Source organism: Rhinatrema bivittatum, chromosome 4 (assembly GCF_901001135.1).
Source record: "Rhinatrema bivittatum chromosome 4, aRhiBiv1.1, whole genome shotgun sequence".
Classification (NCBI taxonomy): Eukaryota; Metazoa; Chordata; class Amphibia; order Gymnophiona; family Rhinatrematidae; genus Rhinatrema; species Rhinatrema bivittatum.
The window spans coordinates 150,735,638-150,750,752 of record NC_042618.1 but is presented as its reverse complement, the minus strand read 5'-3'; the positions used below and the strand labels follow the sequence as shown (position 1 = coordinate 150,750,752).

The following is a 15,115-nucleotide window of genomic DNA, read 5'->3' as shown; positions in this document are numbered from 1 at the left end:
CACTGGGCAGCTGAGCAGACTCTGACTTCCACCGCAGAGGTTGCATTTAACCAAACATCATCTCCTGCTGTGTGAGACTGGCCCCACAGCAGCGAGAGATGATTGGTTAAATGCGACGCCTGCTGCTGCATGTGAGACTTGGAGCTGATTCAGATAGTGGCAGTGGTCATTGTCTGCTCAGCTGTCCAATGCTGTGGGTTGCTGCCCCTGGCCTAGAGCAGGTGGAGATGTAAATTAATTCTCCTTTGACCTCTGCTTCTGTTCCTTTTTACCTCCTCTTATGAAAATACTGGATTGCACTGAAATGCAAAATAATTTGCAAAAATATTACATTATTTTGAAAATAAATGTGTAGAATTTTGCAGAATTTTCAATTTTTGTTGTAGAATTTTCAATTCTTTTGCACAGAATTCCCTCAGGAGTAAAAGTTCTCTGATTCCAGTCCTTTAGAATTTCGGGGCTTTGCCCTTCCCTCAGGCACTGGTCAGTCAAAATCCAAAAATCTTCGCATAAAGTTCTTCCTCAAAACATTTTTACGAAAATGCTTGAATTGCCTTCTGTGAGATCCAGGGGGAATCTCCAGTTCTCCAACCACTTTGCTTGGAGATCCTGGAGAAATATCTGGTCTTCAGTCCTCTCTCTATTGAAACCCTGGGAAAAGTTTCAGCTCCCCACTTTCCCTCTATCTTCTTCCCACTAACCCTGTGAAGCACTGGGCATGCTCCAAAGGTCTTTAAGCCCCAGCAATCCGAACCTTAAAAAGGTGAAGTTATAACAATAGGAGGAATCAAAATGATCAAAACCCCTTCTACTGCCCCTAGATAGAAAAATCCCATAGGGAGAGTGTTAGTAACCTGCTTCCACACTAAGAAGCTGCTGACTCAGTCCTTTATTTCTTTTTTTTTTTTTTAAAGCAAGTGTACAATTGAGCAAAAATCCTCCTCGCTCAGAAAATTGGTAGGAGGTCAGAATGTTACACCAACAGGAAACAACGACCAAGAGGCTCACAAATAGAACAGCAGCAAATCTAATATTCATGGCCTCGGAGAAGCCCACCAAAAAAAAAAGGAAAAGAAGAGAGAGAGAGAAAGTTAAGAAGGCAGGAGCAGTAATAATGACCGTAACTTTGATACTGGCGTGCGAGCCCACATGTACGCACGTATGCCGGCTCGCGCCCAAGGACGCAGCCATTTTATAACATACGCACGTTTAAGCACACATGGTATAAAATAGGCTGAATGTGCGTGCAATTTTATATGGACACGCGCCTGTGTGTGCAAATGCTGCCTCCATTGCACAAGTGGGGGGATTTCAGTAGACATGCACGCCGACGCAATTACCAATTAAACCAGTTCATTCCCAGTTCTCCCAGTTAAGGGATCGGACTTCCTAATCCCCCTGTTAATTAGCCTCTCTTTTACCCTCTTAGCCCCTACCCTTAAAACCACGCTTACCTCTTTCATTTTTTTTGTTTTCTGACTTACACGCCATACATTGTAGAAGTAAAGTTATTTGATATGTACTTCAGTGCTGTACTTTTCCCATTTAATTTTCCGGTTGGATTTACTGTCTAATTATATAATACTAGTAAAAAGGTTAATGACTGTTTTATTGTGGTGTGATGATTTTATCTGGTCTGTGGTGCCACAAGTCAGGTTATTTGGGAAGGGCACAGAATTGTGGTATTTGGGTGACTGGGACCCTGTCTCATCCCCCACTCAGGCTATGAACCTGAAGATATCTTATATTAGTAAATTTAATGTATCATGTGGTATTTCCTACCCCAAGCATAGGAGTACTTCATAGTCTGGACCAAGAGGGGGAACCATACACGTAACTGTGATCTTGAGTATGGTTCATGCAGCCAGTTAAGGAATAGGAGAGCCTGCAGTATACAGAGAAAAGAGGGATCATTTTGAGAAGATTAGGAGGGTCTGAGTAGAGATCATTAAAGGGTGGGAAGAGTGGCTGGGGGATGAGAGATGGATCAGTTAGGGGGCGTTTGTCTATGTATGAGAGAGAGGGGGGAACAAGGGTAGGGGTAGTGTTCATGTGTGTGAGAGAGGAGGAGTTCATGCCGTTTGTGTGTGGTATTGGGTGGGATGTTAGAGAGGGGATGCAAGGAGGAGCAGGACTGGAGCATGGTAGGAACATCTCCTTCCTCCCTTTCCCACCCACTGCAATTCAGATTCTCCCTCCTTTGATCTTGAATTCTATCCCCCAGATCCTGGAACCCTTCTTCCTTCCTACCTCTACTCCTCAGATCCTGGAGCCCACTCCCCCAACCCTTCCCTCTTCCCCTTCCTAAATCTAAGAACCTCCCTTTTCCTCATCTCAGATTCCTACTCTTACCCATCTCCCATCCTCTCCATCTCTAGTCCTATTTCCTTCTCCTGCTTTCTCCTCATCCCAATTCCTGATCCCCCTTCATTCCTTTCCCCATCCTTAGACCTCCTCTTTGTACTGATACTTGAGATCACTTTTCTTCACCCAATAAACAAAATAAATTATGGTAGTAATTATAGTTTAAAACTACTTTATTTTTATAATGTAATGTAAAAGATGGAAATGTTTGCCAATTTGCTTCAGATTGTTTTCATTTTTTACCACAGAATCTATCCCTAAGTTGCCACAGGAAGCCAGGACTGTGCCTTAGACTTTCTGCTCCCTGTTGTTCAAACTGGTGGGGAAGAGGAGGGTGAAAGAGTGTGACAGCACCAACAGTGCCTAGGGACACCAAAATCCTAAATCCATCGCCGGGGAGACTGGATCTCCTGTACTGGGCCTCCAGCTTCCCAGCACTCTGCAGTGATGAGCTGTTGTAATTGGCAGAGCAGGAAGTGATGACTAAATGTGGCAGTGCCTTGGGCTTTAGCAGGAAGTTATGATTAGATCTGGAAGAAAAAGGAATTGAGGAGACACCTGGGCTCAGGATTGAGAAAAGGCCTCTGTCTCCTATGGCTTGCCCCTGTCTCCATTCCCCCTCCTCCCACCTTCCAAGCCCTGCAGATTGAAATAAGTTAAAGCAAAATCTCCCATTGCCATTGTGCAGGCACTGAAGCTTTTCTCTACATTTGAGGGTGAGGGAAGGTGATCCTCCATGTCGTCCCGGTATGCATTTCTGATATGGCCTGGAAATAACCGTGCAGCTTTGCACATGGAACTAAAAAAAGCTGCTTTTTACAAATTTACTTTTATTGTTGGTTGGGCTCCGTTAAGTCCTTCATACTGGTAGACTGATCACACAGTATTAGGGATTCTGCTCTCCTATTTTTAACAAGTTTGGGTGTTTATTTTTGGCTGAATGTAAAGTGTCTCACTTTCTAAGATGATTGTTTTTCCATTAACTTATTGTTTAGCCAATGTTGCTAGTATTTTCCTAGATCTGGCTGTTCCATGAAAAACCTCACTTGTCTTACTTTTCCTTCCAAACATAATGGAAGCTGCTGCGGTTGTCTTTCATTGCCAACCAAATGCCCCCAGCAAGTCAGCTGCTTCCTGCATCATTTCTGGAGGGATTCTTTTCCCATCCCATTTAGCAAGTTAATCTGCAGTTTTGTTTTCTCGGTCACTTTTGATTGAAATCTAAAACCAGAAATCCTGAGATCAGGTAAGAGTGCTTTCTTAGGGGGCAATAATCGGAAGATTTTACGCAGGTAAACACACATTTTACTCACATAAAAATGTTGTTTGCCTACTGTCCCCCTCAGTTTGGGTAAAAGTAACAGCGTGTATACTTTTGCCCCCTGAGAATGAAGGGGTGGGGATAGGTCGGGGGAGGGAAAGTATGCAAGATGATTTCAATTTCAAATCACCACGCACGTTTCACTGTGCATATGTTGCGCCTGCCTCCATGCAAATGCAAAGTTTGCAGGTATAAAAGGGTACCCAAGTTGTGTGTGGTAAGTTTCCCTTTGAAAATTCACTTGTGGGGCTGGGGGTGCAAAGTAAACATAGACCTGCAGGCTGCCTACTGGGTTTCTAAATTGCCCTGTTAGTGAAGATGCAATAACACAATTAAGAATTGTATCGATTCATAATAGGGCATTACATGGGAAAGTTTATATGTATGGAAGGTATTCCATATATTGTATTTCTTTTTTCCCCCCATTTATGGGATATGTGCTATAAATAATGGGGCAGATTTCAAAAAAATACACGAGCGCGTCCTTTTGTTAGCGGACGCGGCGCAAACAAGAGTACGCCGGATTTTAATAGATAAGTGCGTAGCCATGCGTATCTTTTAAAATCCGGGGTCGGCGCGCGCAAGGGGGTGAACAATTGTGCACCTTGCGCACGCCCAGCCTTGCGCATGCTGCCCGTTCCCTCCACCACCCCCCAGCCCTATCTAAACCCGCCCCCACCTTTATTATAAAAGTTGTGCCTGCCTGAGGCAGGCGTAACTCATGCGCACCGGCCAGCCGCCGGTGCGCGATTCCCCGGCCCAGGACCAGTTTCGGAGGCCTCGGCCACACCCCTGAAATGCCCCCGGGCCAGAACCACGCCAGCGGCCCCACCCCTGGATGACGCGCCGCCATGACACGCCCCCAACACACCCCCCAGGAAAGCCCCGGGGCTTACGTGCGCATGCAGGGGGAGCTTGGGGCAGGTTTTCGGGGGGTACGCGCGTACCCCTTTGAAAATCTGCCCCAATGTGATTATTATTTTGATATATTTGTAAAAAAAAAACTTTTCGATTTGTATCACATTTTTTCTTATGTTTTCATGATGTTAACTATTGAAGAAAATAATAAAGTTTAAAATGAAAAAAAAAAAAAGAATTGTCTCGATTCACACCATTATAACGTTTTAGCCCTTGCTTCCCCAATCCCCAACCTGCAAAATGAGGCTAAAGACTGAAGAACAATGTGTTGCAAATTTAGCAGCTAATTCTCAGAGCGGGATTACTGCTCTTTGATACTGGCCGCTGCAGGCTGTTGTGCTCTCACACCAAGCTGGTTTGGTAATGGCAGAAAGCTAGCACGTCTTATTACAGTGGGATCAGCTGCGTGTGAAAATAAATTTTAAAAAACAGCAGAGAATGACTACAGACTGAGATTAGTCTCTTTAATTTAATGTGTGTTTGGAGTTCGTGTACACAAATGAGCATTTTAGTAGACTTCATTGTGGAAATTGCTGTCATTTGTAAAATATTCTGGCCAATTAGCTAATAGTGTGCTTGGATTTCTGCCGTTTTGATACAGTAATACTAAGTACATTGTGAGGGCCAATTATACAAATCATCCCCATATGGCATAGCAGTACCTCTTTATAAACTGTGTTTATAAATTCTGTATGAGGAAATGTGCACTTTGGCAATTTATGTGCAAAAACAGTCAATGGGATTGTCCAGAAAACCCAAATGGGTTCCTACTCAAGTAACATGCATGTGATGTGTTGGGCAAACCTTCCGATTAAGTGCATAGCATTTCATGGCGCATGGAACCTTATCTGAGGGGACTTCCTTCTCTTATCTTCACCAACCATTCTATCCGCTTTTCTTCTTTTTCTTTTTTTCTTTCCCTAAGGACCCGGTATTTGAGTTCTTCCGAAAATTTGGGATCGGACTGGTCTCAGGGACTATTGCTTCTGTTATCAATATCCCCTTTGACGTGGCAAAAAGTAGAATCCAAGGACCTCAGCCTGAGCCTGGAGTGATCAAGTACAGATCCTGTTTTAAAACCATGGCAACTATTTATCAGGAAGAAGGGTAAAAATAATCTCTTGTTTAATACATGGGCAAACTGCTGGTAACAAGTTTTCTTTTGGACATGACTGAGGCGATTTTAGGTGCTCCCAGGTATACACACAAACATTTTTAACTGTAGCATGTCACCATATTTTGTGAAAAGTATATTTTTGCTATATAGAATCCATATGGTGTGTTTACTCAGTAATGATATGTTATAGTAAAATTGTTCTGTTGTCTAGCATTTATGTATTGCAGACAGCTGTCATTTGCAGAGGTGACTTCAGAGAGTTTAAGGGAGAAGGTGTGGGACCAGCCGAAAAGAAAACAAAATCACAAAAATAGCATTTGCTGCTTTTAAGTTGTGAATACTAAATACAGTACATGGAGCTGGAAAAAAACATATCCATGCCACATGTTAATTCTTACATATTTAGCAGTGATAGGCTGCCAATTTCTTATCAAGGAATTATATAAACAGCTCCACTGCACTTGGTGAGACACTATTTGTTTTGATAAAATTATTTAATCCTGGATCACATCTGTGCATGTAACAAACTGGTCATTGTACATACAACATACAGTAACATAATAGTTAAAAAGTCACAATACAGTCATGGGATTCTTGGCAGGTTATGGTATTATTTATTGGTAAAAGTTGCATATGAGTTTTCAAGACCATGTAGGCTCCCTCTCTAGGTGTGAGCAAACAGATGTCCCTCCTGAAGGGGGGACTTATGTGGTCTCAATGACTCGAGTACACCTATGACGTACACAGCCAGTAACAGTTCAGGTATGATGAGAAAGTAGCTAGCTAGAGACATGTAGGTGCTGTCAAAAAAAACTCCAGAGAAGAAACAAAAGCAGAGAAAAGAGGTAAAGCCATTTTAAGAAAGAGAAGGGCAGAGAACAGGAAGCTGTTGGGAAATGTAGTCCTAAAGAGACTTAAACTAAAGCCAGTCTGGAGTAAGAAACTGCTGGCAGAAGAATGTGACATTAATTGGGGAATCTAGGTGAGACTAATTAAGGATTTGGTTTAATAACATGAAGTCTCTCTAGGGGAGGAGATGCTCAGGGAAGCAGAGGGTAGCCAGAGAAGGAAGAGCTAGTCGAAGCAGGACCATAGTTGGCGCAGAGCTACCACTCCAGGTGGAGATATCTTTGTAAGGGGAATGAAGCACTTTCTGCTTGGGGATAGCAGTATGACAGAAGACAGCAGAGAGGGGTGTTTTACTTGCTACATAGCGTTTATGCCAACCTGTATTTAAATACCTGTTATACATTGCTGGAGTGACCCTGGTGCCTCAAGGACATAGCACTGCACCATTATCTGGAAGAACAGGTACTGAAGGAACATAAAGGAGCTATTTGCTGCAGGAGCTTGGGCAGATTGTTGTTTTCAGGTGATCTGACAGGTGCTTGGAGCACATCACAAGCGGTGATGTGTCACAATAGTTTTGGATCTTTCTTACACTGACCTAATAAGAGCTATCTGCAGAGAATCCAGTTTACTCCAAGAGCAAGACAGCTACTAAACTCAACTAGTGCACTACATTCAGGACATATTTACCAATTACGGTTGCCAACTGGCTCCAGATTTTCAGGACAGGCTCATCTGATTTTACCCCACTGCATGCAGGGACTTGTATTCTTGCTTTTCTAAGGAACTGCAATAGAGAAGTCAGAGCTACAAGTCCTAGCTTGCAATGGGATAAATCCAAGACTAGATCAACCTTTCTTGAAAATCTGGAGCCAGTTGGCAACCTTATTACCAATAGGCAGAGTAGGAAAATGTCTATGGGCAGCTACCCAAGTGGGATAGATGCTCTGCTATGTGAAATCCATCATTAGCTGTAAGGATATGCCATCTTGTGTGTGTCTAAGTCTGTAGCCCCTTCTTGGATTTGGGGCCAACTATTCAAGGGCTACAGTTTTTCTTCCGGATCTTTTACTTACTCAAAACTCAACAGACCCATCCTGAGTGTCGGGGTTCACTGGCAGGGAAGAGGTATACACCTCTGTGGCCCTCAGTGCTATGGTGGACAGCTGTGTCACAATCAGCTGATGTCATACCATTCACAGTCACTGATCAGTTGGTACTCACTGGTAGAGGAGTCCTTCAGATATAGCAAATCCCAAAAAACACAGTAAGGAGTCAGCTGGCATGCTCAACTCAAAATGTACTAAAGTTTAAAATAAAATTCAAACCAGGATGGCCAAAATCATGAAGAGCATCACAAAATCATAATGCCAACAGTCACAGTCACCTTTTACAAAACCTTTTACAAACAGATCTTCAAAAAACTCTTTAAAAAATAGCATAGAAGTCACAGCCCACTGCTTCTGGTCAATGAGAAGGCAACTGCCATCCAACACCAGCAGTCACTACTCACTGTTAACTATTGGGGAACCCTTGGTTCCCCACTAAATGGCCTTAGATCCCTGCCTGGTAGGTAACAGCTAGGAGGGACAGACCATTCCTTGCAGCATCTTCCCCTGAGGTTGCCTGCTTTGGTTTAGTACTTGTCCAGAAGGGGGATTGGAGTTTTAGTGAATGTGATCAATTGAGTTTGAGTGTTGATGAGTTAGGAGCTGTTTTACTCCTGTCCTGGTTTTGGATTGGGACATTGATCTTTTTCCAGTCTCCCCTTGCCTGGTAGAAGCTATCCCTTCCTGAGATTAGAAAATACTTTAGTAAGAAGAGTTTTTCAGGATTTTGTTTGTGCCTGAGTGAATCCTGTTCCTGCAGGTGAGGCAACTCCCATATCCACAGGGCAGGAGGGAGAAGACCTGGTTATTCCTTTCCAGCTAGTGAGAGGATTACAGTGACTCCTCATCCAGTGGTGAAGTTTTGGATTTTTGAGAGTTGTGTTTTAGAGAGGAGGTTTTTTTGTACCACCCCTCCTCACTGTGTGGCTGGACTGTAAAAGCCCTGCTGGAATCCAGAAAAGGACTTTTCCCCTTAAGAGGTTAAATACTGAAACAGTCCAGAACAGAAAACTTCAAGATCAACTTGGAGACCCCAACTGGAGCTCCACTCTGTGGAACACAGGACACAAGCTGGGAACATCTGGGACTGCAGGTACGAGACTTTTTTCTGAATTTAGGGGATTCCTCTTAATAGGTTTCCCTTCCCAGCTGGGACCCTTACCCCACAAACAAGAAAAAGGAGTGAGCTGCTCCAGAGAGTAGTACCAAGGACACCTGCACAGAGTGAAAAAGAGAGAGAGTTCGCTATCTATGACCCAGATTAAAGTAAGACAATGCATCAATTGGACATTTATTTAATTTCTGCAAACCAAAGTCAAGTTTATTTTGAACACCCACATCATGTCCTGCCTGTTTCTACAGTTCTAAATCGCCAAAGGGGAAAATAAGACACCTCAGGGAGGATTTCTGTTCACCGCCTGGGTCTAAAAAGGTTAAGTCTTTTCCTCATAGAAAGAATCCACTTTTTGGGACTTGTTAAAATTGGAGACATGGAAAAAGGAAATAGCCCCAAGAGAAATTCTTTTGTGTGCCCTTGGACTACCATAAAATCCAAAAAAGGGTTACAACTGGTTGTGAGCAGGCAACGGCCATCCAACAGCAGCCCTGCGAGCAAGGGACTGCCCTCCTGCATGGGTTACTCTTCAAAAAAACTCCAAACTCCTCTTCACAAAAAATCTCCACTCTTCTCTAAGGATGTGAATCGTTTTTATAACGAATTGAAATATCGTATGATATTTCTTAATTCGTTATACATCGGTTAAAACAAGAAACAAACACTTTTTCCCCAAAGTTTTCGTGAAAATCGTTAGTGCGCACTAACAAAAACCATTTTTTTTGTTACTTTTTGTTATTTTTTGTTAGTGTGCGCTAAGCCGAAAAACGATTTTTTACTAAAAAAAAAAAAAAAAGCCTATCCGTGGGAAAACGAGATTTCCCCGCGGCCACACGAACCCGAAAGCGCAAACGATCGGGCACCCGATGCACATCCCTACTCTTCTCTATTCTTTTGCAGTCTGTAAAGCCCACCTTGTAGTAACTTCTCTTTCTCTAATCTTCACTCCACTGCACTGGTGAGCAGAGACCCACCAAAAATCTCCTCTCTACTCACTAACACTTAACCCATCTTGCTCTGTTCCAGCACACCTTCCCTCTGAGTCTGAGCATATGACCCATCAATATATATATATATATAGGGAGCAAGACTCATCCCCAAAAGAGATGGGTATACCATTAGGGAGGGACCAAAACTGCAAACATTCTCCCAAAGTTGGCCAGAGGAAAAACATTTAGTAAAGACTAGAGGGAAAGCCCTTTTTACATGTTTGTGCAGGGTGAGGTTTGGGGTGCAGCTGCCTGTCCACGTGCCCGTAGGGGCAACTGGAGGTATAAATCCACCACTGGCTGCATTATATATTCCTAGCATAAATCTAAAAGTTTCGATTTTTCTATCTTGTTGATTTTTATTTCTAATTCTATTTGTCAAAGGCTCTTTTCTGCTTTCCTTTTGTCCATCTTCTAATTTCCAGATTCTCCTTTCCATTTTACTTTTCCTATCTTTCTTTCTGTCTTCATCACATCCATGTCTGACATTGATCTATTTCATCTCATTTTCCTCTTTTCTCTGCCTCTGTATCTCTCTTACTATTAAAGTTCTCTCTTACCCAACACTCCTCTTCCCTGTCTGTCAAATCCATTGCCTTCTCTCAGCCTTCAATTTCCCCTCTGTTTCTTCCTCTCAACAGTCTTCCCTCTAATATCCCCCTCTCTGCTTCTCTCTGTCTCACATCCCCAATCACATTCTCTTTGGTTCTCTCCCTCTCAATATTATTTCTCTTGCTCCTTCCTCTGCCTTTTCTGGGGGTAATTATATCTGATGATTTTAAGGTGGCCAAACAGGTGAATAAAGTGACAGTAAAAGCCAGAAAAATGCTTGGCAGTATAGGGAGAGGAATGGTCAGCAGAAAACGGGAGGTGATATTGCCCCTGTATAGATCCCTGGTGAGACCTCACTTGGAATACAGAGTACAATTCTAGAGACCGCAACTTCAAAAGGATATAAACAGGATGGAATCAGTCCAGAGGGTCGGTGGTTTTTCTAAAGCATGTGGAGATAGACTTAAAGATTTAAACATGTATACTCTAGAGGAAAGGCAAGATGGGGAGATATGATAGAGATTCAAATATCTCAAAGTTTTCCATGCACAAAAGATGAATCTTTTTCAATGGAAAGGAGGCTCTAGAACTAGGGGTCATGAGATGAGGTTGAAAGGGAGTAGGCTCAGGAGTAATCTTAAGAAAGATTTCTTTACAGAGAGGGTGGAACAGCCTCCCAGTGAAAATGCTGGAGACAAAAACAGTATCTGAATTCAAGATAGCATGGGATAAATACAGGGGATCTCTAAGGAAGTAAAGAGAATTATAATGCTAAATGAATTGGTCAGATGGGCAGACTGGATGGGCCATGCAGTCTTTTTCTGCCATCATGTTTCTATTTTTCCCTTTTCGCTCTATTCTTATCAATCTCCCCCTCCACCTCCTCTCTGGCTCTTTCCTCACTGTACCTCTTTCTCCCATCAATTACCTCCTCTCTGGCTGTCACCCCACCCTCAACCTTCCCCTGCCTAGCTGTCTTTGTTCAGTCCCCAGTATCACCCTTTCTAGTAGGGATGTGGAGCACAAACATTTTTGTTTTGGTTCATTTTTCATTTCAGGATTTTCTTCATTTTTTTTAAGTTTGTTTAATGTTTTTGTTTGGTTTGGTTTGTTTCCCAGTCTACAAAAACCATTAAGCCCCCCAAAAAAACAAAACAAGCCAGACTTTTCCAAGGCCCTCCATTCCTGCCTCCTAAGACCTCAACATGGTCTGGGCTTACCTTGCTGGGCTGAGCCATGCCTAGCCGGGATATCCCTGGGTCCCTCTGATCCCCCTCCTGGCCCTGAAAGAAATTTGTGGAGCCTGGGCCTACCCTGCTAGGCTGAGCCAGGCTCAGCCAGGACTCCCCAGGCCTCTCCTGCCCTCCAGAAACATTTCTTGGGTCTAGGGACCGCAGCCTCCACTTACCCCATTCCGTGGGATCTGCTTCCTGGAGATTTAAAAATGGTGCAGGTGGCCCTGACTTCATTTTAAAGTTTCAGGTATTTTCATGTAAGGCCATTTTGGTTTATGCCAGTCAGAAATAACGAAATATGGTCTTTTTCGGTACAGAGGTGCCATATGTTTAAAATGAATGCACATCCCTACTTTCTGGCTTTTGTCTTCCTCTACCTTCATTCCTGCTTTGGATTTCTTTTCTCTCCACAATCATCCCCCCTCTAGCTTAATCCTCATTCCATAATCATCCCTTCTCTGCCTTTTTCCTTCACCATATCCTGTCTGCTTTCCTTCCCTCTGCCGATCACCCCCCCCATCATCTCTCTCTGGTTTTCCTTTCACAAACCCTCTCTCTGGCTTACTCTATCTCCTGCCCCCAACAATCATCCCCTCTCTGGCTTTCTCTACCTCAATCAATCTCTTTCTAGTTTTGTGGCTACATGAGTAGCAGCCAAAGGAAATAATAGAAATGTGCAGTACTCATGATCTCCACTACACATGCTTCCTTTCTAAACAGTGGGGTGCATATTCAAAGCTATTTATCCAAATAACTTATTTATGTTTTATTTATTACAATACTTATAGTCCACCATTTTACCAAAGACCGTTCATGGCTAAATGGCAATGTTTTGAATACTGAGTCACTTATCCAGCTAGATTTTAACCAGATAAATCATTATCTAGCTGGATAAAATAGAGGTATTCCGAGGAGCGGATAACTTTGGGCCTGCTTCCTATTGCCCGATAACTTTCATTTTAACCAGGTATATTCAAAAGAATATAGCCAGTTAAGGGTCAGAGGGTAAAAAAAAATAGTCATGTGTGAGCCTCCAGCCTGATTCCCCAACCTTCAGCTGAAATGGGCACAATCTAACCAGCAGGTCTGAGTCTTCCCATCCCTCCCCCCCACCTCCACCAAAACCCTCCAATAGAATTGTAAGAATGAAAATGTCGGGCCAGTTCCAGCCTCCCCCTCCCCTGCCCCTCCTCACTTCTGCAAAATATAAATTCTGTGAGCCTCTCCTTTCCCTTCCTTCTCACCCACAACCACACCCCTTTTGTAACTCTCCCACCTGACCGGTACCTTGGTGAAGGCCAGTTTGGTCCTGGGATCATGGTACGCTAGTACTGCAATACCTACAGCTTCTAATTTTGCTAGGAAAGTAATGTTGGAAGTGTAAGCTCCCAGATAGCAAGGGGCACCTCTGGTACTGCCAATAGCAACTGTTTAGCTGCTCAGCCAGTAGGTTGGGCAGCAGCAGTGACCATAGGCACCCAGTTTAAGATAAGACTTGAGGAGGCTAAACTTCCCAAAAGCCTGATGGGTCAGGTATTCCTTCATTCCACCCCTACCGTGCATGCAGCTGGAAGAAGGAATAGCACTTAATGTCAGCTTCCTCTGCCATACTGGGCCAGACTTGCAGTATGAGTAATGAGATTTCATTATGAAGTCTTGAGTCTCAAACCAAGAAACTGTCCCCATTGGGCAGAAACTGATGGGCTATTAAGTTTCATTCCTGCCAGACACGTGGAGAGAAAAAGAAGAGTGGGAACAGAGCTGTTGGAGGTGTGTGTGTTAGGGGCAGAGACTGAAAGTACTGGGAATCAGTGGCATGGATCAGGTAACCTACATCATATGAGGTAAATGGGGTGGGGGGCAGAGACTGTATCTGGGATGGGGATGGCAGGAAGAGACTGTACCTAGGGTGATGGGGGGGGGGGGGGGGACAGGGATATCTACATGGGGTGGTGTAGGGAGATAAAGCGAGGGAGACATTTCTGGAGGGGTGATGGGAGGACAGGGAGAAAGACCCTACATGAGGTGGGAAGGGGGACAGAGAGAGTGAGAAAGGACACAGAATGGGGACATGAAGTTAGAGAGAATATCCAGGATGGGGAGAGAGAGAGAGGAACTGGTAGAACAGAGAGGAACACATTTGAGTGGAGAGAAGAGAGAGTGCATTGGGGATTAGGGGTGAGCAGACAAAATCTGAGAAGAAAGGAAGAGAGAGAGAGAAGCATGGGGAATAGAGGGAGCTGGACAGGGGGTTAGGGATGAGAGAAGACAGAGAAAGGACCAAAGATGGCAGAAGAAAGGAACTGCAGCCAGAGGTGAAGGTGAGTGACAGAAAAAGAACTTGAGCTGGTGAGGGGATGAGAGACAGTAAAAGGTAGATGAGGGATGGGGATGGGAGGACTAGGGAGTGGCTGAAAGACAGAGAGGGAAATGGGAGACTGTGAAAGGAGTGAAAATGGAGAAATGTGAAGGAAGTGAGAGAGAGGGGAAGAAGGACTAGAAAGGAAGGGTGAAATTTAGAGACAGAAAGCTGGTAGGTAGGTGAGAGATGAGATGAAAATATATAGATTGCAAGGACTGGGAAAGACAATGGGATAAGAGATAGAGTGGTAGTATTGGGAAAGGGGAGGGAGGGCACAAAACAATAAATTATATGGAGACATGGCAAGGAGAGTAAGATAAAGAGATGGGTATTGGAGGGCCGTGCCAACTTGGGGAAAGTGGTTAAGGAAAAAGTAAAAAATAATGCAGCAGTTGATGAATAAGATCAACAGTCAGATATATGGAAACTGGTGAGAGGGAGCTGGAGGGTTGAGGGAGTCAATGGAAAGGAGAGTTAGGAAGATGAATAGCTAGGGCAGAAAACTGGAGGGGAGAAGAATGGTATGAAATCTAGCTATGAGTGAATAAAGAAGCAGAGAAATGATGAAAGAAAAGATTAATGTCAGAGACAGATGTAGGGGAAGAAGTGAAGCAAACAGTAAGACTAACTAAAGTGATTCCAAAATTTGTATACTATGTACATTGAGAGAATGCCTAGAGGGAAGAGGGAGAAAGGGAAGCCTGGAGGGAGGGGAAGTGGGGGGAGAGGAAAACAGTATCTGGAGGGAAGGAAGGAGGGTGGGAATAGAATGCCTGCTGGGAAGAAAGGGAGAATGCCTGGAGGGAAAGGGAAGAAAGAGGAGGGAATGTCAGGAGGAGGGAGGAAATGCCTGAAGGGAAGGGGAGAGGAGAGAGAATGGATGGATGGAGGAAGAAGAAGGAAAGAATAGATGTAGGGTGAGGATAAGGAGGATAGAATGTCTGGAGGAGGGAGGGGGAGAGAATATCTGGAGAAAATAGCATGCTGGGAGGGAGGGAGAGAGAGAGATGGGGAATGGATGTAGGAAGGGATAAGGGGAGAGAATGCCTGGATGGAGGTGGATGAGGTGGAGAAGGGGGAGAGAATGCCTAGAGGGAGCGGGGATGAGATAAAAACAGTGTCTGGCAGGAGGAAGAGAGAGGAGAGAATAAAGGGAGAATAGGGAGAAAATGTAGGAAGGAAGGG

The 15,115-nt window shown here is 43.9% G+C and overlaps 1 protein-coding gene across 3 annotated transcripts in view; it reads left to right on the top strand.

The window, feature by feature from the left end:
- Positions 1 to 15,115, top strand: part of SLC25A21 (solute carrier family 25 member 21) — an 847,107-nt gene that overhangs the window by 814,159 nt on the left and 17,833 nt on the right. For all 3 annotated transcript variants that reach the window (XM_029598981.1, XM_029598980.1, XM_029598982.1), the window contains one exon: positions 5,529 to 5,710. In XM_029598981.1, the coding sequence (XP_029454841.1) occupies positions 5,529 to 5,710 (182 nt within the window). The remainder of the gene's footprint in view (positions 1 to 5,528; positions 5,711 to 15,115) is intronic.